The sequence below is a fragment of the Chiloscyllium punctatum genome, chromosome 13 (genome assembly GCF_047496795.1).
Source record: "Chiloscyllium punctatum isolate Juve2018m chromosome 13, sChiPun1.3, whole genome shotgun sequence".
Lineage (NCBI taxonomy): Eukaryota > Metazoa > Chordata > Chondrichthyes > Orectolobiformes > Hemiscylliidae > Chiloscyllium > Chiloscyllium punctatum.
In genome coordinates this window covers 86,094,173-86,121,625 of record NC_092751.1, presented here as the reverse complement: position 1 = coordinate 86,121,625, position 27,453 = coordinate 86,094,173, and the positions used below count along the sequence as shown (strand labels likewise).

General features: G+C 39.5%; 1 protein-coding gene across 2 annotated transcripts in view; it reads right to left on the bottom strand.

The window, feature by feature from the left end:
• Positions 1 to 27,453, bottom strand: part of sec31b (SEC31 homolog B, COPII coat complex component) — an 84,909-nt gene that overhangs the window by 13,685 nt on the left and 43,771 nt on the right. The window contains exons 15-23 of one of the 2 annotated variants that reach the window (XM_072583105.1): positions 25,594 to 25,772; positions 24,348 to 24,474; positions 22,832 to 22,977; positions 21,532 to 21,705; positions 16,844 to 17,029; positions 16,312 to 16,510; positions 12,851 to 13,252; positions 8,445 to 8,483; positions 6,916 to 6,974 (exon numbers count right to left, since the gene is read on the bottom strand). In XM_072583105.1, the coding sequence (XP_072439206.1) occupies positions 6,916 to 6,974; positions 8,445 to 8,483; positions 12,851 to 13,252; positions 16,312 to 16,510; positions 16,844 to 17,029; positions 21,532 to 21,705; positions 22,832 to 22,977; positions 24,348 to 24,474; positions 25,594 to 25,772 (1,511 nt within the window). The remainder of the gene's footprint in view (positions 1 to 6,915; positions 6,975 to 8,444; positions 8,484 to 12,850; positions 13,253 to 16,311; positions 16,511 to 16,843; positions 17,030 to 21,531; positions 21,706 to 22,831; positions 22,978 to 24,347; positions 24,475 to 25,593; positions 25,773 to 27,453) is intronic. The other variant, XM_072583106.1, reaches the window with a different exon arrangement.

Here is a 27,453-nt window from a genome sequence, read left to right as displayed (position 1 = left end):
CAAACAGTCAATGATCGTGGTCATGGTCCATGATAACAACTAGCTTTACATTCCAAATTTATTAACCGCACTTAAATTTTGCCAGCTGCAGCGGTAGGATTGGAGTCCTGTGTCCAGCCTACATAAAACAAAATACCCTTTTTGAAGTCGGGCACTTGGCAGCATCACTTGCAGATCACAAAGGAAGGACTGACCAATGTCTAGTCACTTCAAGAACACACCTAGCTGACCTAAAGTATGTGTGAAAGGTAGGTAAGCAAAGTTAATATTTCAAAATGAATGGCCCAATTAATATCAATTTTTCTGTTCTTATTTTCTTAATGACATTGGGTTGTAAATGTTTCAAATGAAAATAGAACATCTATTCTATTCTATCCAAAAGCCTAAAGAAAGCTTAAAGAATATCACTCAGTTAAGAATTTCAAATGACGAACTTGAAACTGATAGACATAATACATAAAGCTAATGGAAAACTGGGAAGCATGGAACAAGGGATCAGAGGAAGTCTTTCATCAAACATATATTTTCTTCATCATGAAGATGGACTGAGTAACACCAAATCTTAGTAAGATTACAATAGTTGCAATATGCAATCTTTCAGAGCTTGCAGGCAATGTGAAGGTCAAAGATGTTGGGATTTGTTCAGTATATGTAATGTCTCATGATCAACATAATACAAAATACAAATCTCATGACAAAAGGTCCAGAAAAACAAATTTCTCCGACTTCCTTCTATGGAATTCATTGGCAGTCAGTCAGTCTCCTGAAAGACCATAGCCCAATAGGAGCAGGTGGTCATTCAGCTCATTCTGTCTGCTCTGCCATTCAATGAGATCTCGGCTGATCTGATAACCTTTAACTCTACTTTCCTGCCTTTTCCCCGTAACCCTCAATTCCCGCAATGATTAGAAAGATATCCATCTCACCTTGAATATACTTGACAACCTAGCCTCCACAGTAAATAATTTCACAGATTATAATCCTCAGAGAGATAAAAGAAGTCTTAAATAGGCAATTAGGCAGATTATTTTCTTGGTCCTACAATTTCCCACAAGGGCAAACCACCTCTGTCCTGTTAAGCTCCTTAAATATTTTTCACGATTCAATAAGGTTTCCTCTTGCTTTCCATGTAGACTACATCAAATATATTATCCTCATCAACAATCCTGTATCTGTCCTTAAAAAATTCAATCAAATTTGTCAATCTTCACTAAACAAACCCATGCTGACTACACCTGATTAAAGGAGGGTCTCTGACACCTCAATGTGGCAAGAGGGCTTTTGGAAACTACTACAGCCTTGGCCCTGGAAATCTCTTCTCTTGTCTCCCTGAAAATTATCTTCCTTGGCAGTCTTCTGAAAGAGTCTCTGACTTCAAAGTTTCTAACTCACCTAACTGTTACTAGGAAATGCTAGACAGATGAAAATTTGTTCTAACCCCAGCAAACGTCCAACCCAAACTGATTACCACCGCCTAACTCTCACTCTCTGCCCCTGAACACACATCTCACCCTCTCTAAACCAATTAACCAACGAATAGCCAACAAAATCCTGATCCTCAGATTCCCCTACTCTGTGATAACCCACTTCCTCCCTACCATCCAATCTTCCCCCTTGCCACAGCCTGCGAAGTACCCACTTTACCTGCCATCTTATTTCCCAATCCCAATCCCTCTTACCTTCAACCTGTCACAGCATCCCTTCAGTCATGCTCTTGCCTGCTCACTTGCTTCCCTTTTCTGCCTCACCCTCTCACTTGCTTCCCTGCCACTTCACTCGCCTCCTGACACCACCTCTCACAAGCGCCTCACCTTCTTTCGGCAGCTTTGACACCTTTAAACATTTTACTTACCAGAATATAGCAGCAAGTGCTTTAAAAGGGAGAGAAATTTCGAAGAAGACTCCCTCACTGATTAATGAGGATTGCTGTGCAGCACGAGTTCTGCAGGATTGATTAGGAGATAGGCCAAAAACAATTACAGGAAAGCAATCCGTAGCATTTTGCCTGTTCTGAGTCAGAAATCGGGATTCTGAACCAGATCTGAAGGTTTAGGTCTTGTGCTGTAGAATGACTACAGCACAAGAAGCAACCATTCAGCCCACTGCTGGCTCTCTACAAGAGCAACTAGGAGAAAGTGAGGACTGCAGATACTGGAGACCAGAGTTGAAAAATGTGGTGCTGGAAAAACACAGCAGGCCAGGCAGCATCCGAGTTGCAGGAGAATCGACGTTTCAGGCATAAGCCCTTCTTCAGGGCTTCCTGAAGAAAGGCTTATGCCCGAAGCGTCGATTCTCCTGCTCCTTGGATGCTGCTTGGCCTGCTGTGTTTTTCCAGCACCACATTTTTCAACTCTCTACAAGAGCAACTCAGCTCGTCCAACACTCCTAGCTACCCCCTAGACTTTGTCAATTTTTCTCTTCAGATGATTATCCTTCTCATTTCAAGGAGAGGTGGTGGCACTAGATTATTGTGCAAGGGCCAGGGCCACGGTTTGCTGTACAAATCCACCACGGTACAGGTTGAAATTTGAATTTAATCAATGAACCTGGAATATAAAGCTATATCACAATCATGGACCGTAACAACTATCATCTACTCTTGTAAAAGTGCATTTGGTTTGTCCTTTGGGGAATGAAACCTGCTGTCCTTACCTGCTCTGGCTTATATGTGACTTCAGACCCATAGCAGTGTGGTTGATTCTTGACTGCCTTCTGAAATGGCTCAGCAAGTCACTGAAGTTTGCCATAATTGGAAATGTAGTTTTAATTCTTTTCTCTCACATCCTTCCTAAAGCAGGGTATCCAGAATTCGACACATTTGAAGCCAAACCAGTGTTTTACAATGGCTCATCATATCTTTCCTCCTTTTGTAGGCTATTCTTCTACTTATGAATTTCAGGATCCCATAAGCTTTATGAACTATTTCTTAATTTACCTTACAATCTTTAATTATTTATTCCCATATTCCCTCAGGTCCTTTGACTTTTGCAGACCTATTACAGCTGTATTCTTTGTTTTATTTATCTCCCCTCATTCTTTCTACCAAAACGCATGTGTCCTTATTTCTCAGCTCTAAATTTCATCTTCCATGTGTCTGCCCATTCCACCAGACCTTCTGATTTCTCTTGAATTCTATCACGATCCTCCCCATTGTTCATAGTACTTAAGTTTTGTGGCATCTGCAAATTTCAAAATCCTACCCTGAGTCAATAATACAGGTTGAAGAAAAACCAGTGTTCCTAACATTGACATCTGGAAGCTCACTAAAAAGCTTCTTCCACATTTAAAAAAACAATCAGCATTGTTTCCTCTCACTCGTTCAACTTCACTTTGTACATTTTATTCCATGGGCTTTAAATTTTGACAACAAGCCTGTTATTTGGCACTTTATCAAACATTTTCAGGAAATCCGTGCACAGCAGAACAACCATAACACATTTATCAATCCCTTTACACTACCTCATCAAATAACTCCAGTAAATTAATTCAACACAATTTGGCTTCAACAAATCTGTGCTGACTTTCCTTAACTTAGTCTCTTCAGTCTAAGTGACAGTTAATATTAGCCTGGCATTGTTACATTGGAGAATATACCTTGAAACCTGCAACAAGATATCCTAAGTATTGATAATAGAGGACACTAAGTGCGAAAAATGACGTGCTCCATTCCCAGCAGCAATGTTATTCACTTCATTCAACAATGAGTTCATCCAAAAAGGGACAGGGAAAAATACAATTAAACTGATACATTTTTTGCACAAGAACATCTACGAAGAGGTAAGAACACCAAAAATTACTTAGCAAATTGCTGATAAAAGCAGTCAAGTGTTGATTATTGGGACAGTGCAAAAACATTTTTAAAAATTCTGAGTTCTTCCAATACTTGGGATATTCTGACATCCCTGATTTCTTTCATTCCATCATTTGTGACTGTGCTGAATGATACCGAGGCATTTAGCTCTGGAATTTTCTAAATGTATCACAAACCCTCTACTCTCTCCTTTTTTTGAAGACACTTCTTAAAACCAATCTTTGACGGAACCTTGGATGACCTGTGCTAACACCTTTGTGGGGCTTGGTATCAAAGTTTGTTTGATAGCATTTGCGAAAAGCGTTGGGTATCATTTTACTATGTTGAAAGGGCTATTATACACACAAGTTATTGTTTTCAAAATAAATTCTTCTCTACAAAATGGAAATTATACTTAATTGTTATCTTAAATGACAATTTTACTGAGATTTGACTTCACATGCAACAGAAAGAAAATCTCTGCTAATTTCACAGTCTTATGACTGATGAATAACAGGTAACAAAACATCTTGAAAAAAATTTCAAAGTTTGCTTCTTTGCTAGGCAATGTGGTTAAATCAAATCCAGAATTAAACAGATGAGGCAGTAGGCAATTCTTTTTTTAAGAACAAGGGGATAGGTCGGGGGAATCTGTGCCTATATTTTCCTGTCGTCTTAACTCTGTACTTTATTTGACGCTTTGTTTATGCGTTGCATTCATTAGAGAATAACATCAATTTTAAGAATCAATGGGATTTTCACTTTTGTTGGACATATTTGAGATTGATCTCTTGACTGTTCCTCAACAAATGCAGAAATGTACCATCGGAAGGGTTAACATCACTGGCATAAGGTTAACACAACTGATAGTAACAACAAGTGACACAGGCTGACTGGACTACAGGCACTGTGGAGACATCACCACAAACTGAAATTGCAGTTAATGGTTCCATGAATCCAAAACTAAAAGGATTTTCAGATTAACCCTCTAAGCTCATCATGCCCACTAGAGGTCACTCAGCTGAACTGTAAAATCTACTGAAGGAAAGCAATTACAGTCAAAGTAAAATGGAAGACTGCTTTCTCCTTTAGAAAGCTAAATAATTTCAAGCAGGGCTAATAAACACTCAGTGCTTTTCCAAATAGAATTTAACTGTTTATGAAGTCAACTAGCACTTAAGCAGCCCTGATCAATACAGATTTGGAAGTTTAATTGTTCTTATTTGAGTAAAATGGCTTATTTTGCTCTTGTGCTATCTGCTGGGAGGCAAGGTGGGGGCGGGGGGGTGGTTGGATTAAGGTGGGGATTACTGCTGACATGTTAAAAGAGGATACCTCCTACTTTGACTGGTATTATACTGCAGTATAAACGAACAACCCAAGTTTCACATGACCAGTCCTTTTCCTGCACCACCTATAATCCCTTCCTTGGATCATTCGCTTGATTCTTTCACCCAATGAAGTAGATATACTTGACAATAAAAATCCAATCAAAACAAACTGGAAGCTTCAAAGACTTTCAAATACCATTTGTAGTTTACTCAGATCCCCAAGGAAGCATCAGTCGCTCAGCTTCTCTTCTTCACAAAAGAACTGTGTTCTGATCTCACCCCACAATCCCAATTACTCAAAATTTCACATTCATTAGCAGTCACAGTTTAAGATGTGTACAAATGAACAGAAATGTGGATTCAAACTTCGTTCTACATTTTGTGGTATTGGTGTCGTTTCGACTTTGACAGCAAATTATACTGCATGATAAGCTAATAGTCATGCTGACAATCCAGAGGCACTGACCAAAACTTCAGAAAACGAGTTCAGGTCTCCACGCTAATATGTGAGAAATTTAATTCTAAAAAGAATTTACAAAAGAAATAACTTTAAAAACTGATATCAGTATAAAGGGAACATGAAGTTGTTGAAACTGAACTCATTCACTAGTGCTATTCAGATTAGTGTTCTTGCTCTACCTCCAGTCCCACATCACTGAGTGACTGCACTGCTCTCTGAAATGGACTAACCAAACATTGTCACATTACTACATTCTCAGAGCAATTCAAACTGGATAATAGCAGTCAGGCTTTCCAGCCACGTCCATATTCTGAGAATCAATTAAACTTTTCTTTTAATATATTGGAATTAAGATGTGTGGTGATTCATGAAGGCTCAATATAAATACACACCTATCTTGACAATTCAAATAGAAGTCTGATACTTGCACCTAATTTGCTGAGGTTAGTCAAATTCTAGGCAAAACTTCACAAATGGCACTGTGTAATCCCAAACAAGGGACCACTATGCCCTCCCTCCATAATGCCAGGCTATTTAGTTTCCCCTCAGAACAAATCTATTCTACAAGTAGCACATTTACCATTTCTTCAAATTCTCTCCCACATTAACTCTAATCAAATAATGCTAAGTCAAATAATGTCAACAGCAAGTCAAAGTTTAATGTCTTACTTCAGTCAAGCAGATGAAAAGCACCAGTTTTATGATAATACAGCTTTGGGGTGAAAAACTGCAAGTGGAACTCTGGTGTACATCGAGAATGGCTCAGGCAGAGTTACGGAGAAAACAGCAGTCACATTGGACCACGTGGCCCTTTGAGCCTGCTCTGGCAGGCATTATGATCATGGCTGATCATCCAACTTAATAGTCTGTTCCTGCTTTACTCCCAAACCCCATGATCTCTTCATCCCCAAGCATTATATCCAACTCCTCCTTGAAATCATATCATGGTTTGGCCTCGAGTGCTTTCTATTGTAGCGAATTTCACAGGCTTACCATTCTTGGGGAGAGGAAATTTCTCCTCATCCTAGTCGTAAATGTAGGTTAAAGTCACCCATAATTACAAACATCCCTTTATTGCATGTGATAAATAGTCATTGTGCCTTTATGTTCAAACAGTGAATAATGCCAGGATAGTGGAGAAAAAAAAAATACAGAAATGTAATAAGAAAATGACCCAGTTTTATCCACTCCGCTACTTTCATATGCTTCATGCATATTCCCCTGACTACCAGCTCATGTAGTATTCCATTTGAAATACTACAGCATAAAAAATTCAGTTCACCACAAGTGGACTAAAACACCAATTGCACAATTTGCAAGAAAACATAACTTACCATTTTCTTCCTTTGCCCTGCTCGTACTGCCGGGGGGTCATTCCATCCATCCTGGAACCCTATTGAAAGCACATTTGTCAAGAAAGTAAATAGCACGATATATATTTGCAAAGATGTCTCGTGTATAACATTGCTGACAAAGATGCTTTTTAAAGTTTACAATCACTTCAATTCTACTACATCAAGCTCAGTAACAGCATTATTGTTTTGTGCATGATAAAGTTAACACAGCAAAGCTTCAATATTTAAATGCTTTCAGTCACAGACCCTCATTATTGGTACCAGAGAGCACTTTAATATAATCTACCCCCAGGCATCTTGAAAGAATCTTTGAAAAGCATTCGGTCGGGCATAATGACATATTTAAGCTTTCCATTGCTGCCTCTGCACCTTCAATGTACTGTGTTTGATGTACAGTCACAACCTCAAGATGAATCTCAGCAGGAACAACCTTTCACCACAACGTCTGTGACCTTACAACAGAGGTCAATGAAGTCTGCAACGGACCACCCATTAATTACTAAGTTATTAGTGCAAGTCTTCAAGTGCAGTGTTAAGCATTTTCATCATCAATAATCCCATGGGTCACTTTTTCTTATCTGTTGGGTTCTACATGCTGAAAACGCATGCTATTTCACATGGAACCTGTTGGCAACTTACTGAAACCTCTGAACAAAAAGCGACAATTCATTTTAGCAGGGATTAACACAGAAAAAAGCTCTGGTTTGACCATTCCCATAAAGAGCTCCGCTGTCTGGATTAAGCCACTTATTCACATTTATTAACATGACCACTCAATGGCATCAGCTGGGAACACCTTGGTGTACTAAAGCCCTGTTTCATATGGTGCAGAACAGGAGCTCACACCCATCACACAGAGAAAGATGCTGATGGGAGTGAAATAGCTTGCTCCTCGTGGCAAAGGAAAAAGTGGACAGTGTCAGGAAGAGAAGTTCAATGATTTAACCAATGATTTTACATATCCTACCATTTATTCAACAGCAGGATACATAGAGCTTGAAAGTAGGTCACCTTGCCTAATTCAGAAATGAAGAAACAAACAGTTTATAGAATCTAATGAGGGGGATTTAAAATTTTAAGAAAAATAAACAAAACAGGAAAGAAAGAAACAGCAATATCTTTCAGTGAAAGCCTGGCATTCAGTGGATTGGTGCAACATATCGCACAAATCCAGCTCCAGTTTCGTTACAACAGTAACTTTCAAAATGTCTCAAGTAAACATTCCAATCAAGAAACAGAACTGTTTTCTTTAAAAAAAACACGAACTGAACAACGGAACATCAGTGTTCTTCATACTGTATAACAGATATAATATCAGTTTATAGATTAATTTTTGAATTAGACAGAAGAACCCTTTCTGTAAGAACAGGACTAAAACAGATGTGAAAAATCTAAAGATCTCAGATGCAAAAAGAGTTACAGGTCATGAAGAACACTAACGTTTCAACAGAAAAGCCATCATACAAGGCTAGCTGATCCAGCCAGGACACTTGTTATTATCCTTTCACCTGATGCACAAGAGCGGTTTTGTAGCCATGGAAGGAATCCTGAAAAACCAAAGAATACAGGGAGGTTCTATGGACAATCAAGATAATACTCAGAATACTACATACAAGTACTAATTTGCCTATTATATATTAGAATAAGGAGATACAAATGCCCAATCGCCTGGCATTTATCATATAGCCAACAAAGTACAGCACTTAGCAATGAATATTAACCCTTGTAGCATGCATCATGTTGTTACCCTTTACCATCTTGCACTATAAAGGAGTACTTCTGTCAAGAAGCATGCAGGTTTGCTCTTCATGAAAAATTAACCCTAACAGCAACGTTAAGTATAAAATGCACAATCAAACATAAGTAGATAGCACTAGTCAATGTGGGATCCAAACTTTAGCACTAAAGCTAAAAGCTGCTGGTGAACCCTGAGCAACTATGGCACTGTTATCAGTTAGCAAAAACTCTTAAACCTCATCTTTTACAACTAACTGTTTAGTTAGTTTCCAGCCTTGTTAATATTGCTCCACTAAACATGATGTACTAAATGCTTTTAAAATGATAGAATCTGCTGTGCAACTTTCAGGATTAACCACAATAAAGCTTTGTGTGAAGAGAAACTGTAGCAAGAAATTATCTGCAATCATAGATAAAAAAAAGGTTTTAAAAATGTCCTTAATTGAGGCATATCATTCAGCAAAGGTGGGGGATTTTCCAAGAGTTTAGAAATTTTAGCCTTCCTGGTGGTTCTGTAGATGATTTGAACAGTATGACAACTCTCTGCCAATACTGAAATAGTCACACCACTAACTTTTGCACAATTAAACAAGGATGATGTGGATCAGACGTTTGGAGAAGAATAAATGGTCTTTATTTTATGCTAAAGATTGTAGCAGACCTTTCCTAGTGATATCAGAAACAAGCTGACTGAATCTCAGAGATAAAGAGATGTAGATTGAAAACTGATTTTGCCCTATGCACTTGGGATTAGATTAGGATGCATGGGCTCAATAACGGCTAACCATTAGGTTCCTCTAACCACAGACACTAATACCAAACAGAATGGTTCTTTCAAGTGCTCTAGTTCCTTCACTGAAGGTCTATCATTGCACTGCCCTTAGTAAAATATGGATTCCAAATAGACATCCATCACAAGGCACTCGTTTTTCGTATTTCAGGCATGTTTTGGGTCAGTTGTAGAAACAAACCTTTCAGAACATACTCAAGATGGATCTGAGCTGGGATCTGAATCAATGATCTACAGAGTATCCGTGAGGGACAGCAACTGATGAGTCATTAAGGCTGTACCAAATGATCCTTACCCACCCATCTGCAACCATAGTTTTATCTATAAATACTCACCAAAAATCATTTTAGCCTTTGACATCATCTCTCAAACTTGTGCTTCAATAATCTAGAAGCACGTTTACAATAGACTACAAATGTGGAAGTTCCCAGTGAAACATGAAACAACCTGTTTGTAGAATATTCACCACGTGCTGCGTTCTCAACATATAGACATTAAACTGAGAGTCAACTAATAAAATGATCACAGACAATAATGGGCTAAATAATGTGAATAGATGGACAGGTAGTTCAGTGAAAAGCTGCGTTATATAAGAGTGTGAGCAAATAGATACGATAGATTAACAAAAACAAATCTATTATTCAAAAGGTTGATATCCTCAGAAATTATCTGAACTTTGCACAATTGCATTAGGACTCTATAATTGTGGTGCAGCATGTGATATTCACTTGTACTCCACTCAAGGCATTACATGGTTTGTATTTCTGGACTGCCCCGACATGGACACTCAGTTGATCCTCTCTCTTCGACATTGGGGATATTTTTAAGAAATGAAGGAAACCCTGGTATTTGACTGCCCAACAGCAGGGCTTCATAATTCCAACGTGACTGGGAAACTCTGGATGCGAGAGATCACAAGGTGATTTGAGAATAAGAAGAAAAAATAAATTGAGACCTGCCTGAAGATTATCTACTTGCTCCCCAAGATGGCTAAGCTTAGAGGAATTCATAGGAAAAGCATATTGGACTCTTGTCAACAGCGACAAAACATTGCAGGGAAATGCAGACATGAGGCTGGAAACACTTCTACATGCTGCGGTCTGGCCTGTTCACACCAATTGGAAGTTGCATGCATCAGTAGCATTAAACAAAAACACAGCCAACAATCTAGGCACCTGTTTCTTTTCCTGAAATTTGTACCTGCAGAACACCAAGTTTCTGGTTACAAGATCTAGCAAACCCAGTTCTGACAGGACTTGTTCATATAAGACAGGCAACCATGCCAGTATCAGAAACTTTCACTAAGAATAACCATGAAACTAAATTTAGCAACATGTTTTGTTTTAGTCACCCAGTCAACAACTAGCTGCATTGTGTTTTACCGATCTGCGACCCACAGTGTTTTATCAATAAACACAATTCTGAGTTCAGCATCAAGTCAGTACTAATCCAAATAGGATTTGGTGCAGAATAAATAATTTCAATCATAATTACATCAATAGGGACAATAAATTCTTGATGCTACAGGTTTGTGCATCAAAGTGCCTTAGAGTAGGAGGACATATAATTGCATCTGCAATTCTCCAAATGCAAGTTCACAAACTTGTCCAAAGTTATCAAAGATCCTTCATGACAATAAGTGAGAAAAATGCAGAATCGTCTCCTGTCAGAAGCTCTGCAGCAAGTAGAAAGCATTGCTGACAGAAGTTCAGGATCAGGATAGCTTCAAATGCCATCAGCTAAGAGAATGGAACCCTGAATAAATGAACAGAATATGGGATCAAATAACAAAGTTCTTAAAGTGAGAAGAAAATGGAAACTTCTTGCTCACACTCATGATTCTCTCAGTTCTGAGTGCTCAAGCCAACATTCAACACTGTTGGAGAGTAAAGTGCTTCTAGTGATGGGCAATTTCATTCTCACAGAACTACTGGGAGAAATGGACAAGAATCTTTCCCTTCCCCTACTTGGTGGGATGATGTTTGGCCTCAACTTGGCAACTCTCAACATGCCAGCCTGAAATCTGAAACCAAGACTTGGCAGGATGGGAGCTTCTGTTTCCTTAACATCCTTGAAAACCATTTCTGAATCATACAAATAATTCAACAAATGTGTTTTTTAGCAACTGAATAAACAATACAAGTTTTGAATGAAATGACTAAGCTAGGACAGTTTGTGCTGATTTGTAATGGTTAAGACAGACATCCATGCATGTGTCAATTTTGCTCATAACAGGGTTTCAGGGAGTCAACCTCTGCCAGTTCCCTCAGTAATAACCAGCCTCCATAAGCAAGCAACAATGTGTTTTCCAGTTGTTCAGTACTTATGGGGAGGAAATAATTTATTTCAAACTCTAAAGAGAAGCTTTCTTTCAGATTACTGACAGCCAAAGTAAACTGCTGCCTCACAAAAAATTAGCCTTAAAAGTGCTACAGGCCACTGCTGCCAAACTATTCACAAGAACATCAATTGATGATAAACTCCATAGCATTCTTAGCTGCGTTAATTAATGCATTAATCTAGGGATTAATTTGGTGTTTGCAAAATAAAACCATTCAGAAAGCTTCTTTCTTGGCTTCACAAGCCTAGCCATGCACAAGTGGTTTGAAGAACAATTGCCTATATATCCAAACAAGTTCATGCAACACTACAAAATGGCAAGGTTTAAATCTTGAAAGGTTTGGTGTCTCAGGAGCAAATGGAACAAGCTTTCAGTTGGAACTAGGAATGAGATTTATTTGCTGTACAATTTTTGTTGCTTGCTTCAACATTCCAGGCACCATTCTCTGTACAAGTGGAGAGACTGGGCACAAAGCCTCCTGTGAGGGTCTGTTCTGTTGTTCTTCAGCCAGACACTCAGGAGTGCTGGAAAAACAGAAGTTGATTTATGCTGTAGAAAGAAAACTGGAGGTTGAGGGGTGGGTATATCATAATTTTCAGGAACATTAACCTTATAATACATCTGTAAAGGAGTGCAACAGTGCAGAAAAGTCATGCCTACCCATTAGAAAATGTGACGCAAGCTGCAAAATTAAATATTGTACACGTTGCTCTTTTGGAATTTTCACATGAACCAGATGCAAAAGGTAAATTGCTGTATTATTTGCTCTGCTATTGAACTGAAACTTAAACCAGTCTTTGCTTTTGTCGCACCCAAGAATGGATCAGTGATTGTTCTTCAAAATCAAGCTCAAATTTAAGCAGGTTTATTTTTTGGCAGATTCAGTAAATTGACAATTGAAAATAATCTATTAGTTAAAAATGCAATCAGTTTAAGGGCAAGGTCTTGTAACATTGTTTTAAACTTCATGCAAAGTGTGGCACAAGTCCAATTAATGCATTTGTCAATTGAGGCGGAGCATTTAATAGCAGCTAGAAAGTGAGTACCTGTTTGAGGAGGAGGAGGAACTGCCGCAGATGTGAACTGCTTGGAGGATGGAGCCCCAGGGACTCCTGGTCCAGAGGGATGAGGGAAGGTGGACTGAATGCCTGGTAGAGACGTAGGAGGTTGGGGTTGATAATGGTGAGATGGGTAAGTTGGCAGCGGCCCAGGTTGTACTGTGTGGCAGGGTGGCAGTGTATTAGACGATGGATAGGATGGCATAGAGGCAGGGGTCATTAGTGATGGCCTTGGCATGGAGACACCAGGAATTGTTGGACCACTCAGAGAGGCTGTAGGTAGAGATGGGCCAGTCAACCCTGAACCTGGCAAAGGATTCTGAAGAGGATAGGCTGGGAGTCCACTTGGAGGAACCTTTGGCTGTCCGAAATTCTGGAACTGTGAAAAGGCTGTAGAGAAAAAGACATTAAAATGAATCCAAGTAGTGCCATTGAAGCAATGTTTAATTTGAATTTATCTTTTCTTGTTTTTCATTAGCACTCCTTGGCAGATACTTTTCATATGAAACCTCACCATGAATTAAGGCTCTCAATTCCTGCATTCAAACCTCTAAATTCAGCAGTGCATTTTTCATTCTTATACTCTGTTCCAAAGTATAGGAGAATTATAAAGGCCATTCAAACACTGTTAGGCCAGGCATGGCAAACAACTCTGAACTTGGGAAAAGATTCAGGCAGCTACAACACCTAAAACCTATACTGTGCCTAAAATGAATAACTTGCATTGATGAAGTGCCTTTATCATAGTGCTTCAGAGGTGGATTAACAACATTTTTCACTGAGCCACATAAACAGATATTGTAATAGGCAGTCAAAGACCAAGTTTTAAGGAGAATTTGAGGGAAGATGGGGGAAGAGATTGAAAGAAGTATTCCCGAACTAGGCAATTGAAGACATCCTGGAGCAAAGAAAATTGATAGACAAAATAGTTAAGATCTCAGAGAGTTTTGGAGGTTACAGAGGTATCTTCTGGGTATAATTATGCTGGAAAACATAATAACAAGAGATGAGTTCCTGAAAATGTGTTTGATACAGCCTGGAAACAGATCAAAAAGCAAGATCTCAACGGCAGTAATCAGTACCATGTGCAATGAATAGGGATTGGCACAAATCAACATGTAGCTGGAGAGATGTTGCAAGAAGAGGTCTTAGATTTCGGAGACACTGGAACTCGGCCTGGGGTGGGTCGGGCCATCACAATGAGATGTGCTTCAACTTCACAGGACCAGGTACAACATCCCCTTCACATGAAGATTTGCTAGTGCTGTTGGGTTGGGATTACATTCACTTGGCAGGGGACAGGAACCTGGAGGGGTATTGGACAGGTGAGAATCAAATCTAGCAAAGGTAGGAAGAAAACTAAACCAAACTGGAAGGGACTGGGAACAGGACTAAATTAAATAGGGTAAAAAACAAAGTTAAAAAGATAAAGTTATATTTATCAAGAATACATGCAGCATTTGCAACAAGGTAATTGAATTAATAGCACGAATCGAAAAACAGGTCTGATCTAATTTTTCATTATAGAGACATGGCTGAAGAGGGGTGGCCAAAGCTGGGAACTGAATAACAGAGATATTCGAGATTTAGGAGTGACAGGCGAAAAATGAAAGTGGGGTTGTGTTGTTAATAAAGGATTAGATTAGTACATTTGAGACAGGATCTTAGATTGGAAGATCTACATGTAGAATTCATTTTGGGGGAAGCTGAGAAATAGCAAGGGGCACCATCCATTTGTGGCAGTTGTCTATACAGTAGAGATAATGTAGAACATGGCAACAAATCAATGAAATTAGAAGTGCATGTTAAAAGGGTAATGCAGTATCCATGGATAGCTTCAACTCAGGTGAACTTACTTTGCATTAATACTATGAAAGACTAATTTCTGGAACATCTACTGATGGATTTCTGGAATGATCAACTAAAGAACAGGACATTTTAGGCACAATATTATGCCATGATTAATAATTAGTAATTAATATTCTCATTGTAGAGCAGATTTGAGAAATATGGTGGAATTTTACATTATGTTTGAAAATGATGCAGTTTAATCTGAAACTAGGGTCTTAATTTTATACAAAGGGGAATGACAAAATTACGAGGAGCAAATGATTCTGGTGGATTGGGAAACTACATCAGAAATTATGACAGCAGACAGGTAATGGTTAGCATTTAAAGAATTAATAGATGGTTTACAGCAAATATACATTCCTTAGAGGCAGAAAAACCCAATAGTTAAAGTGATCCAACTGTGGCTAACAAGAGAAGTAAAAAATTATATTAGATCATAGGTGGTAGTTTTCAGGTGGCCAAAAAAAGTAGCAAGCCTGAGGATTGGGACCAATTTAGAATTTAGAAAAGTAAGTTCAAGAAATTGTAAAAGTAAACTTTAGAAAATGGACATGGATTGGAAAAGGCATGGAAAGAGGAAAAAGATTAGCAAAGACAAAGATGAGTTAATTACAGGCAGACGCGAGATAAGTTATAATGAAGAATAAGGAAGTGGCAGAGAAACTAAGCAAAAGCAAAAACTGGCTATTCACAACCCATATTAATGGCAAGGATATGGAGGCCAAATGTAATATTTCCAAGTGTGTTGATGACTGAAAACCATATGGATTTCTGCAATTCTATAGAACCTTGTTCAGACTGCACCTGGAATACAGTGTACAGCTTTGATCTCCTTACCCAAGGGCTCAGACATTATTAACTGTGCCATGGACAGTCAGACAGAGTAGTAGGTTCTTCAGAAAGTTGGCATTGAGAAAAATTGCTTGAGGCAGTAATTTCAGGAAGGCTCAAATATTTTGGACATGTGATGCAAACTGGGTCGGAGTGGAAGTGTTCAGGAAAAGAAGTCCACTCGAGGCACACCGCCTGGAAAAATGTGGACAGACTAAGATGGCATGGATGAATAATATCAAAACATGGACTGGCCTCTCTTATAGACTGGCAAGTGAGAACAGTAGAAAAATAGAACTGTGAAGAAAGTCGGTTCATAGTTTGACCAACCCTTACAACAAGGATGGATTAAAGACAAGACCCAAGGCCGGATATTGTGGCCATACAAATATTGCAGCAAAAAGCTCACCAGACTGAATCCTGGGATGATGAGATTGTCCTATGGTAAGAGATTAAGGTGTATCAAGAATGAGTATCGGCTATTTGGGCGGCCTTGTCTCTGGTAACTATCTACAATTCAGCATGTCACTTCGCTACTTTCGCCTGCAAGTCTCCAAATTTTCTTTTTCAGAAAATGATCACGTGTGTATAAGGATTATAAAATATGTATGCAGTATATATATTAAACTATGCACCCATAAAATTTTACCACAGAGTTAATTTACTAAAGTATAAACATACTTCTCTGTGCTACCCAAGGTAACTCATGTATTAACATATTTTAAATAGAAAATTGCCTGATCAGCATTAAGTGCGAAACAGATTACCTGGTGCAGTGGTTGTGGTAGGATGCTGTGGGTAGGTGGGACGAGTTGCTCCTGGTTTGGAGTAGATGTTGGTGGTACTCCCAGAAATGCCTTGAACAGGGATGGCAGATGGAGGTGCAACCGGGGTAGGCTGGGGAGTTAATACTGTTGGAGCTGACGGACAGATTGGGGTCTGAGAACTAAAGGTCTGAAACTGAGTCTGAGAAGACAAAAAATGTCATTGTTATAAATGGGTAACAATGTTTAGCAGTTAAGTGAAGCAATTTTAATGGACTTTTCAACAATCTAATTTTAAAACCAAGGGACAACCAGACCAGGAACAAAGTTGCAAGCTGCACAATTCCTTAGAATATTCCAGGCTCCATCGTGCAGAGAAAACCTTACATGCAAAAAGAGAAATTTTCAAATAGCAAGAAAGTCCTTGCATACCTGGGCAATGGCATAGTCACAGACCAGAACTACAGCAATATATATTCAGAATTGAGGAGAAATTAAGGAAAAGATTCAGTCAGGATGCCTTAGTGCTACCTACCTGCTGGACGGGTTGCTGTATTGGTCTTTGTGGTGGTGTTTGTCGAGCTGGAGTGGGAGCAGGAGTGGAAGTTGGACGTGTACTTTTCGTTACAACATGATTAAAGGGAAACGTGGGAGGCTGTTGACCTGCCATAGCTTCTCCCTGAGCATGGAATAGCCGATCACGGAGCTGGAGAACTGTAAACTGAAAGAAATAGTATTCCCATTAGGCCAAACATACCGTAGCTAAGAAATACATAGAAAGGCAGGGGTCGAAAAAGCAAAACTCCCTCAATTTTATTCAAAAAATACAGAAGTGCTCCTTGGTGTACTCTGTCTATTTTGCTGTATGTGTTTAGCGTATTATTCAAATTTTGTTTCACTAAATAACATTCTGCTAACCCTTGCCATATCAGAATAATTTGACTAATGTAATATTCCTGTGCTTAAGAAACAGTACATCTCTTTACTTACTATATATAAAGCCACAGGAGAATTTGATGTGCAATCACTAAATCTTCAAATTCAAATCGGGTACATTCAATATAGTTCAATGCACGACTGTCTAAATCTGCGTACTTTGCAAAGATAATTTCAAAATATCAACAAAAATTTGGTTACGTAATTGGTGGTGCTACTTCTACTCTCACAATCACAAGTAAAATAATTTAAAGACATGGAGATGTTTGTTTAGAACATATTTATGTTTGTTCCTCACTTTGCTCGACATGAAACCACACAAAGTTCAGTTCACTTCAAAATGATGATAAAAATTAGGTGGAACGGTTTCACCACATTATGGTTTCTTGAGTTATTTTACATGTAGAATAAGACCTGTTATGCAGTACAGACAGCCATTTAGCTTGCTCTATCAGTGTCAGCTCTCTACTTGAGCAAATCAGTTTGTCTCAATTCCAACATTCCTCCGCCACACAGCCCTGCAAATTCTCTCTCTTCAAGTGCTCATCCAATTCCATTTGGAAAGCCATGTCTAAGTCTGCCTCCACCATAGAGTCATAGAGATGTACAGCATGGAAACAGACCCTTCAGTCCAACCCGTCCATGCCGACCAGATATCCGAACTCAATCTAGTCCCACCTGCCAGCACTGGGCCCATATCCCTCCAAACCCTTCCTATTCATATACCCATCCAAATGCCTCTTAAATGTTGCAATTGGACCAGCCTCCACCACTTCCTCTGGCAGCTCATTGCATACATGCACCACCCTCTGCGTGAAAAAGTTGCCCCTTAGATCTCTTTTATATCTTTCCCCTCTCACCCTAAACCTATGCCCTCTAGTTCTGGACTCCATGACCTCAGGGAAAAGACTTTGCCTATTTATCCTGTCCGTGCCCCACATAATTTTGTAAACCTCTAAAAGGTCACCCCTCAGCCTCCGACGCTCCAGGGAAAACAGCCCCAGCCTGTTCAGCCTCTCCCCATAGCTCAAATCCTCAAACCCTGGCAACATCCTTGTTAATCTTTACTGAACCCTTTCAAGTTTCACAACATCTTTCCAATAGGAAGGAGACCAGAATTACACACAATGTTCCAACAGTGGCCTACCAATGTCCTGTACAGCCACAACATGACCTCTCAACTCCTGTACTCAATACTCTGACCAATAAAGGAAAGCATACCAAACGCCTTCTTCACTATCCTATCTACCTGTGACTCCACTTTCGAGGAGTTATCAACTTGCACTCCAAGGTTTCTTTGTTTAGCAACACTCCCAAGGACCTTACCATTAAGTATATAAGTCCTGCTAAGATTTGCTTTCCCAAAATGCAGCACCTCACATTTATCAGAATTAAACTCCATCTGCCACTTCTCAGCCCATTGGCCCATCTGGTCCAGATCCTGTTGTAATCTGAGGTAACCCTCTTCGCTGTCCACTACACCTCCAATTTTGGTGTCATCTGCAAACTTACTAACTGTACCTCTTATGCTCGCATCCAAATCATTTATGTAAATGACAAAAAGTAGAGGACCCAGCACCGATCCTTGTGGCACTCCACTGGTCACAGGCCTCCAGTCTGAAAAACAACCCTCCAGCACCACCCTGTCTTCTACCTTTGAGCCAGTTCTGTATCCAGATGGCTAGTTCTCCCTGTATTCCATGAGATTTAACCTTGCTAATCAGTCTCCCATGGGGAACCTTGTTGAACGCCTTACTCAAGACCATATAGAACACATCTACTGCTCTGCCCTCATCAATCCTCTTTGTTACTGCTTCAAAAACATACACAGACAGTTCATTCCAGATCCTTAGCATGCACTGCACAAAAATGCTTTTTCCTATGCTGCTACTGGTTTTGTGCTATTCATCGTATGTCAAACCCCACTGGTTTGCAATCCTTTCTCCAATGGGAACATTTTCTCACCATCTGCTCAGTCTAGACCCTTCATGATTTTGAGGACGTCTATCAAATTTCCTATCAACATTCTGTTTTTTGAGTGCACAGTGGCTCAGTGGTCAGCACTGCTGCTTCACAGCACCAGGGTCCCAGGTTCGATTCCAGCCTCGGCTGACTGTCTGTGTGGAGTTTGCACATTCTCCCTGTGTCTGTATGGGTTTGCTCCGGTTTCCTCCCACAATCCAAAAATGTGCAGGTGGGGTGAACTGGCCATGCAAAGTCGCCAACAGTGGCAGGTGCATCAGTCAGAGGGAAATGGGTCTGGACGGGTTTCTCTTCGTAGGGTCGGTGTGGACCGTTTCCACATTGTAGGGAATCTAATCTAACTGAAGTCCCTCATTCTAGAGCCAGAGCACATAAATTTTCATATCCTTCCTAGGTGGTGTCTAGAACGAGTCGTAATATTCCAGTTGAAGCTGAACCTTAATAAAAGGTTCGGTATAATCCCTTGCTTTTAAAAACACTTCTAGCTCTACTTTTAAAAATCTAGGATCCAGTATACTTTTACTCATTCTAAAAACATAGACAAAAAGAGAAGGCACCCAATTGCTGTCACAGTTCATAGACTGTACATAGTTAGAAAGGCAAAAGCGATGTTTTCACGATGCTATTGATGGTTGGTGTTTTGGATCTGACATCATATTGCCATCACTTACCAAATCCTACAGAACCTTCACGAAACAGCAATTAAATCCTGGTTAACCTGACACTGGTATTAGAAATGTGTTTGCATATTCATGGACTGCACGTTCATCACTTGTATGGGGGAAGAGAAATGAAATATTCCAGGGACAAGTATATCCTAATGTAGGTGTTTCAAAGCCAGTCTGACGATACATTCTCCGTTTCTAGACGGGATTCTAGAATAGCTGAGAAAGGGAGGACCTCAAAAAATTCAACACTAGTTAGCAACGTGAAAGTAATTGTTTTTGGCCAAGTCACTTTTTTCTAATTGGTGCCAAAATTAAATCAAGTTTATCTTTAAGCCCTTTTAAAAATAAGAAAACAGAACATTCCACAAATCAGAAAGGCTTGCATTACAATTGAATAGATTTAAGAAACTCTGAGCTTTTCTTGAATATTTTGCTGTAAATTCTCAATAGGCTGACACTACTAAAGAATGACAAAAGTACTTGAACCAAGAGGCTATTTGCCAAGGCATTAGTTCAACCTCTAACCTGGAACAAAACACACAGGACGATATTGGGTGCTGTCACTGATATTTAAAGAAAATAAAATGTTTGCACTGTGTCTACTTGAACTGCTAAAACAAAAATTAAGCACACCAGTTATAGATTTTGGTCCTTCCAAACCCAGACTGGGTTAACAAGTGTAATTGGTATTGCATAGTAAAAACGTTTTTTGCTCAAACACATTGCTTCCAAAATGTATAGCCATCGACAACTGGAATGAATTCTTCTGCAACCCCAGCACCGTGTGAATGGAACTTCATTACATCTCAATCATAAAATAGACTGGCATGGTGAGATATTGATTTATCTTGGGAAATAAAAGGGGATAAAGCATGGGTCACTCCTTTAAAACTAATCCTTAAAACAGGTCCAGTAAAAAAAAATTACAGGAATGTAAAAAAAAATTACAGAAATAGGAGTAGAACATTCAGCTCTTAAGCTTGATTCCCTAGGATTAGATTATGGCTGTTCTATTTCTGAACTCATTTATTTACCTTGGTTCCATAACTCTTAGCATCTTTAGCCAATAAAACATTATCAATTTCCACTAAAACAGAAGCAAAGTAAGGTTGAATGCTGGATTTCTGAAGCAAAAACGAAGTGCTGGAGAAACTCATGTCCACTAGCATCTGGGAGGGAGAAACAACGTTAATGTTTCAAGTGTTGTGAGTCTTCTTCAGTGAAGAAGTCATAAAAGACTCAAAATGTTAAGTTTTGTTTCTCTCCCTATGGATGCTGCCTGCTCTGCTGAGTTTCTCTAGCACCTCCTGTTGTTTTGATTTCAGATTCCCAATGCAGTGTGTGAAGAAGTGCTTCCTAATAAAAGCCATGAACAGACTTGCACAAAGTTTCCTCCCTTGTTCTGGAGCCTCCCACCAGAAGGAATAGTTTCTCTCTAACTAAACACTGGTATAATTCAATCATCTTAAAACAAAACAATTAGATTTTCTCTTTTCCTTTTGTACTTCATACTGCTCTGCTAGGTTTTGCTTCTCCGTTAAGCCTGAAGCCTACAGAGAATTGGGTAATTATATAGACAGTCACACCATATTTTTATAGATAATGAGAAATCCAGAAAAGTAATGCAAAGTCAAACCTGATTTGAAGCTGTCGGGAGGTAGCTCATTGCTGCTTCCAAACTTCCTTGTGCGGCCAGTAAGCTGGCATACTGCGTGAGTTTCTTTGCAAAGACTGGGCCCTCTGCAGCCATGTCTGTGCCCTGGAGTAACTCAATTGCTTTTTGTAAGATCATAATCTTTTCCACGAGGTCCTGATGAGAAGAACACAACTTATGATAGAAACTATACGATGTTCACCAGTGACAGTTTTTGTCAACATTAATTTCACGAACGTGGGTGTCATTGTAAGTGCAGCATTTGTCACATATTTCCACTTGTCCTTGAGAGATGGTCATGTGTGGACTTCTTAAATCACAACAGGTCATTGGGTACAGATAGGTACACATTCAGTAGTGCTGGGAATGGGAATTGCAAGATTCAGATACTATAACAGCACAAGACAATTCCAAGTCAAGTGTGGAATTTGGCAGTTTTTGAACCTTTCCCCTGTTAAATGAGGACTTTGAATGAGGGTCCTTTATCATTTATTAGTCAAACATTACAACGCAAGATCTTATTGCATTCACTTCGGGTTTTGTGCTCAGATTGAAAGACGACATCTGTTTCAGGAAACTGAACCCTTTCACATCCTATATCACCAATAAACATATTCAATACCAGTTTGCTACCAACTTCAGACAGAAAATCCCTCAATGTTCAGTTTCAACTTACGCACCACAATCTAACCTAACAGTTTCATTTTAGCCATCCTTCAGTCATTGATGAGAGGCATGTAATTTAGCATTGATCAAGAAGCAGATTTCCATGTTAGAACCATGTAACAACAAGCTCATATCCAGGAGCAGTTCCACAGGTGGCAGAAATAGGCAGATACAAATAAAACAGAAATGTTGGAAAAACTCAGCACGTGGCAGGAACAGAGGCCAAATCAGTGACACTTCCTCTGAAACACATTCATAAGACAGAAAGTGAGAGCGCAAGTGAGAAAGAGAACATTAATGCTTGCGACAAGGCGAGCAATGCAAAAGGTCAGGCAGGAGAAAGTACCAATTGAAAGAGGGAGGAAGGGGATGTGTGGGGAGCAGTGATGGAAAGAGAGTGGAGTGAATGCCAGGATGCCTCCAGTGGAACATGTAGCCCCTCAGATAGAGGATATTAAATCAAATACACAAAAATCTGATTTCAGACAGATGTGTATTTTAAATTCAACTAAATCCAAGCATGTATGATCCACATTGGATATAACTTTAGAACTAACATAACGTATGCGGCACATAAACACTGCAATGCAGAGAGATCTGAACTTCCGGTTCCTACCTCGAGTGCAAGTGGAGTGGAGCTTTCATGAGTTTTAACCCAACATTCTACCAGTTTCTCAACATTTCCAGAGCAGATGTAGCAAAGACATGCCTGTATGCATAGCTTTCCCTCATTCTCCATTTCTAGACGGGATCCTAGGGTATCTAAGAAAGAGAGGACCCAAAGAATTGAACATCAGTTAGCGACGTGACATGAAGGGTTTTTGGCCAAGTCACTTTTTTTCTGATAGCTGGAGCCAAAACTAAACCATATTTACCTTTAAACCCTTTTAAAAATAAGGAAACAAAACATTCTACAAATCAGAAAGGCTTGCAATACAATTGAATAAATTTAAGAAACTCTGAGCTTTTCTTGAATATTTTGCTGTAAACTCTCAATAGGCTGACACTATTAAAGAATGAAGAAAGTTACTTGAACCAAGAGGCTATTTGCCGAGGCATTAGTTCAACCTCTAACCTGGAACAAAACACACAGGACGATATTGGGTGCTGTCACTGACATTATAGTAAAATGTTTGTACTATGTCCACTTGAACTGTTTAAAAAAAACACTAAGCACACCAATTATGGATTTGGTCCTTCCAAACCTGGACTGCACTGGAAGTAGCACTAGTGATTTTATTGCACAAAAAAAAATCACTCAAATACATTGCTTCCAAAGTGTATAGCCATTGATGACTAAACTTTGCCGACTGACAACTGGAATGTATTCTGCTGCAACCCCAGCACCGTGTGAATGGAAGTTTAGATTGGATTAGATTACTTACAGTGTGGAAACAGGCCCTTCGGCCCAACAAGTCAACACCGACCCTCCGAAGAGCAACCCACCCAAACCCATTCCCCTACATTTACCCCTTCACCTAACACTACGGGCAATTTAGCATGGCCAATTCACCTAACCTGAACATTTTTGGATTGTGGGAGGAAACCAGAGCACTCAGAGGAAACCCACGCAGACAGGGGGAGAATGTGCAAACTCCACAGAGACAGTTGCCTGAAGCAGAAATTGAACCCGGGTCTCTGGCGCTGTGAGGCAGCAGTGCGAACCACTGTGCCACCCGTGCCATCTTTCCACTCTCACCCTAAACCTATGCCCTTTAGTTCTGGACTCTCCCACCGCAGGGAAAAAACTTTGTCTATTTATTTTATCCATGTCCCTCAGCTCCCTTTTATATCTTTATATCAGGTTCAACTTCGACTGCATGCTGTTCATAAACGGTTGACTTTTGTGCTGCGTAAGCAAAGAGACAAATCATTCAGGGTCATTGCACTCAAACGCTAACCAGAGGTTTTTTTTTTAGGTATTTCAGGTGAGCGTTTGTCCCAACCATGACTGTGTTCAAACTACCTGCACATGCCTGTCAATGACAATCACATAAACCACTGGTCAGCTCGACAGTGGTATGCCTAGATCTGTAGAACCATTTGCAAATTATAAAGAAATCCCTCAAAGCATAACAATTGAAAAAAAAATTGAGATAAATTATATAGAAAAGGTGAAGTAGCAAACCTACCACATAGTAAAGGGAACACCTCAGGTTTGGCGTAAGTTAAGAGAGCAGCCAAAGCTTCTTTCCAATTATCTAAGTCACAGGATTCAACAATATCCCTCCAGTTGTGGGTGACTACAGAGGACACGAGCTGTAACAGGAGATTTATAATATTCAGTATTGGACAAACTGTGCAAACAATGCAAGCATGGCAACCTGTGGAATTGCACTAGAACGGTTTAAAATAGCATTCCCACCAGTTTGCTTAGATTGCAATGTCTTCAATTAAATGGATACTATCACTTATAGAAGCTTTTGAAAGCTGTTTAAATGTGAAAGAAACAATGCCTTAGACAAGTCCAATGATTAAAAAAAAAATCAACTTGTGTAACAGAGCGACTGATGTACAAAACGATATGTTCTTTTTGCATTCAAATTGAAGATCGTAAGTTTAAAGGTAAAGTTAAACACACTTTAACACCCTGAAAAACTGTGGTCCTTGCTTAGCTGACATACATACCTCTATACTATACAAAGTGTTCCAATCATTGTACTTTTCTATCCAATCAATGAGGTGAAAACATTTAAAATCAATCATGGTAGCAGTTACAATAGATGGTACAATGTTGATAGCATTATTGATTTATGATTCTTCCACTGATGTTCCAACCATATTGTGAAGTACAGGAGTGCAAGCGGACTAATACCAACTACGCAGTTGTGACATATTGCACTTCCAATTCAGGCACTGTGTAGACCAGATAACAAGTAGTACAAGGTCAGGAACAATATAGACTTTACACAACGAATCAACTTGTAATCCTGCCTGTATACAAGGTTTTCCCTCTACCAATCCCTTAGGTTTGACATTTTCCAGTTGTACAAACTTTTATGGTGAACTCAGTGAGATGACCAAGTTGACACGGTTGCCTCAATTCATTACATTAAGGAGGTTACCAAATGGAATAGATATTGGTCCCATTAATGGGAGATGGATTGAAACTGTTCCCAGAATTAAACAATTAAAATATGTCACTGCCCCAAGATGCTCCTCAGAGAACTACACCTCCTCCCACCCTGCCTCCTAAAAACACCATCCCCTACTCCTAGCGACATATTTGAACTGTTTAATTCTGAAAACAGTTTTAATCTATGTCCCATCTTCCCTGATGCTCACTTTGTGAACAGTGTTGAACACTCGAATGCGTTGCTTTACATTTTAGAGTGAATCAAGCTATATATGTGCTCTGCAGACTGAAACAGCATTTACCCGTGAAATTTTTGTCTTCCTTTTTGCAAAATATCGGTTCTGTGTTTGAGCAAGAAGCTCTTCTCCTCCAGCTATAGCGAGAATGATGGCATCAGCGAAATGGTCATCTTTTAGACAAAGTTCAACAGCACCTTCAAAGTTCCCTATTAGCAAGGCTTGGCTGATCAACCCCTCAGTATCTGAAATAGATACAAGAATCCTTCAGTAAGTAGATCTATTACTGAGTTACAGTTAAAAACAATAAAGAGATAACATGACCTTGTTGGTTCATAACTAAGCTCCATACATGCCTTTAACTATTAATTTCCAGGAAGTGGTAACCAGCATTTACATACCATCTCAAGAATCTTCAGAGGCATGAGAAAATTCTGAACTAAAGGTGGAACATTAAGAGATCAAAGATTTGAATGAAGAGTTTTGTGTTAACAGAGATTTTAAATGAAGTGGGGGAATTAGAGAGGCAGCAGGGTTAGGGCTGGCAGCTGAAAGAATGTCAGTGGGGGGAGGGGATGGGTGCATAAGAGAGCAGAGAGCTGGAGAGGAATGGTTACATCACTGAAGAGAAGGGCAAGGTCATGAAGAGATTAACTCACCTGGATGGATGATCTCAAACATCAAATGACAAGATTAGGAGCCAATGCAAATCAGTGAGGAGGGGAGGAGAGGCTGGTGAGACTTGTTGTAAGATAGGATACAGGCAGCAGAGTTTTGAATGTGCTAAAGCTTACACAGTGTGGAGGACAGGAAGCCAAACTAGGAGAGCATTGGAGGGGAACTGACAAAGCCATGGGCATGGTTTTCACTTGTGAATGCACAATGGCCAGGGCAGGTGGAAGAGACATAGAAAGTTCAGCTCAGACAAACATGATACCAAGGTATCAAAGAATCAACTGTGGTTGAGAAAGGGATTTGGACATAGGGGCTAGGAAAATTAAATGATTAAGTCTAGTATTGATTGTCCCTCCATCAGTTCAACAGCAACATTAAAATTTGCTAGAAATTAACAGAATGAGTACTCTATTCAAAACCTAAATGCAGCTGTTACCAAAGAACAGTTACAAGTTAACTTCTGATAGCACATGCTCCCTCAGGCAATCTTAACCAGCTGAGTAGCTGGGATGTTAGAATTAGTATCAACAACACAAATGAGAGAGATGGGGAAGCAGACAAAATAAGCCAGAGTTCTGGCAGTCAGGAAGCATCAAAGGACTGGAAAATTGCCAATGTGACATCTCTGTTCAAAAAAAGAGGCAATAGACAGGTTAGCAGATTAGCCTCAGATCTATTATTGGAAAAGTACTGAAATCAATTATTAAAGAAATAATCGTAGAATGTTGAGAAAATCATAATCTAATCAAGCAGAGTCAGCATGATTTCACAAAAGGAAAATTGGGTGTGACTCATTTCTTAGAGCTTTCCAAGGTAGTCCCAACCAGAGCGGACAGAGGGGAACCAGTAGATGAGCTGTACTTGGACTTCCAGAAGGCATTCAACAAGATACTTCACAAAAGCTTAAGTCATAAGAGCCCACAATGTTGGGAGTAGTATATTGCCATAGTTAGGGAATTGGCTCATAGGCAGGAAACAGTGAGTGCAAAAAAGTAGCTCTTTTTCACATTGACAGTCTGTGACAAGTGGGGTTCCACAGGGATCAGTGCCAAGACTGCAACTGTCTGTGATATATATTAATGACTTGGAGAAAGGAAGCAAGTACACTGCAGCTATGTTTGTAGATGACACAAAATAGGTGGAAAGATTGGTTGTGGGAGGGATACAGATCAGTTACAGAGAGATATTAATAGTTTAAGTAAGTGGGCAAAAAGTTGGCAAATAGAGTATGATTTGGGGAAATGTGAACTT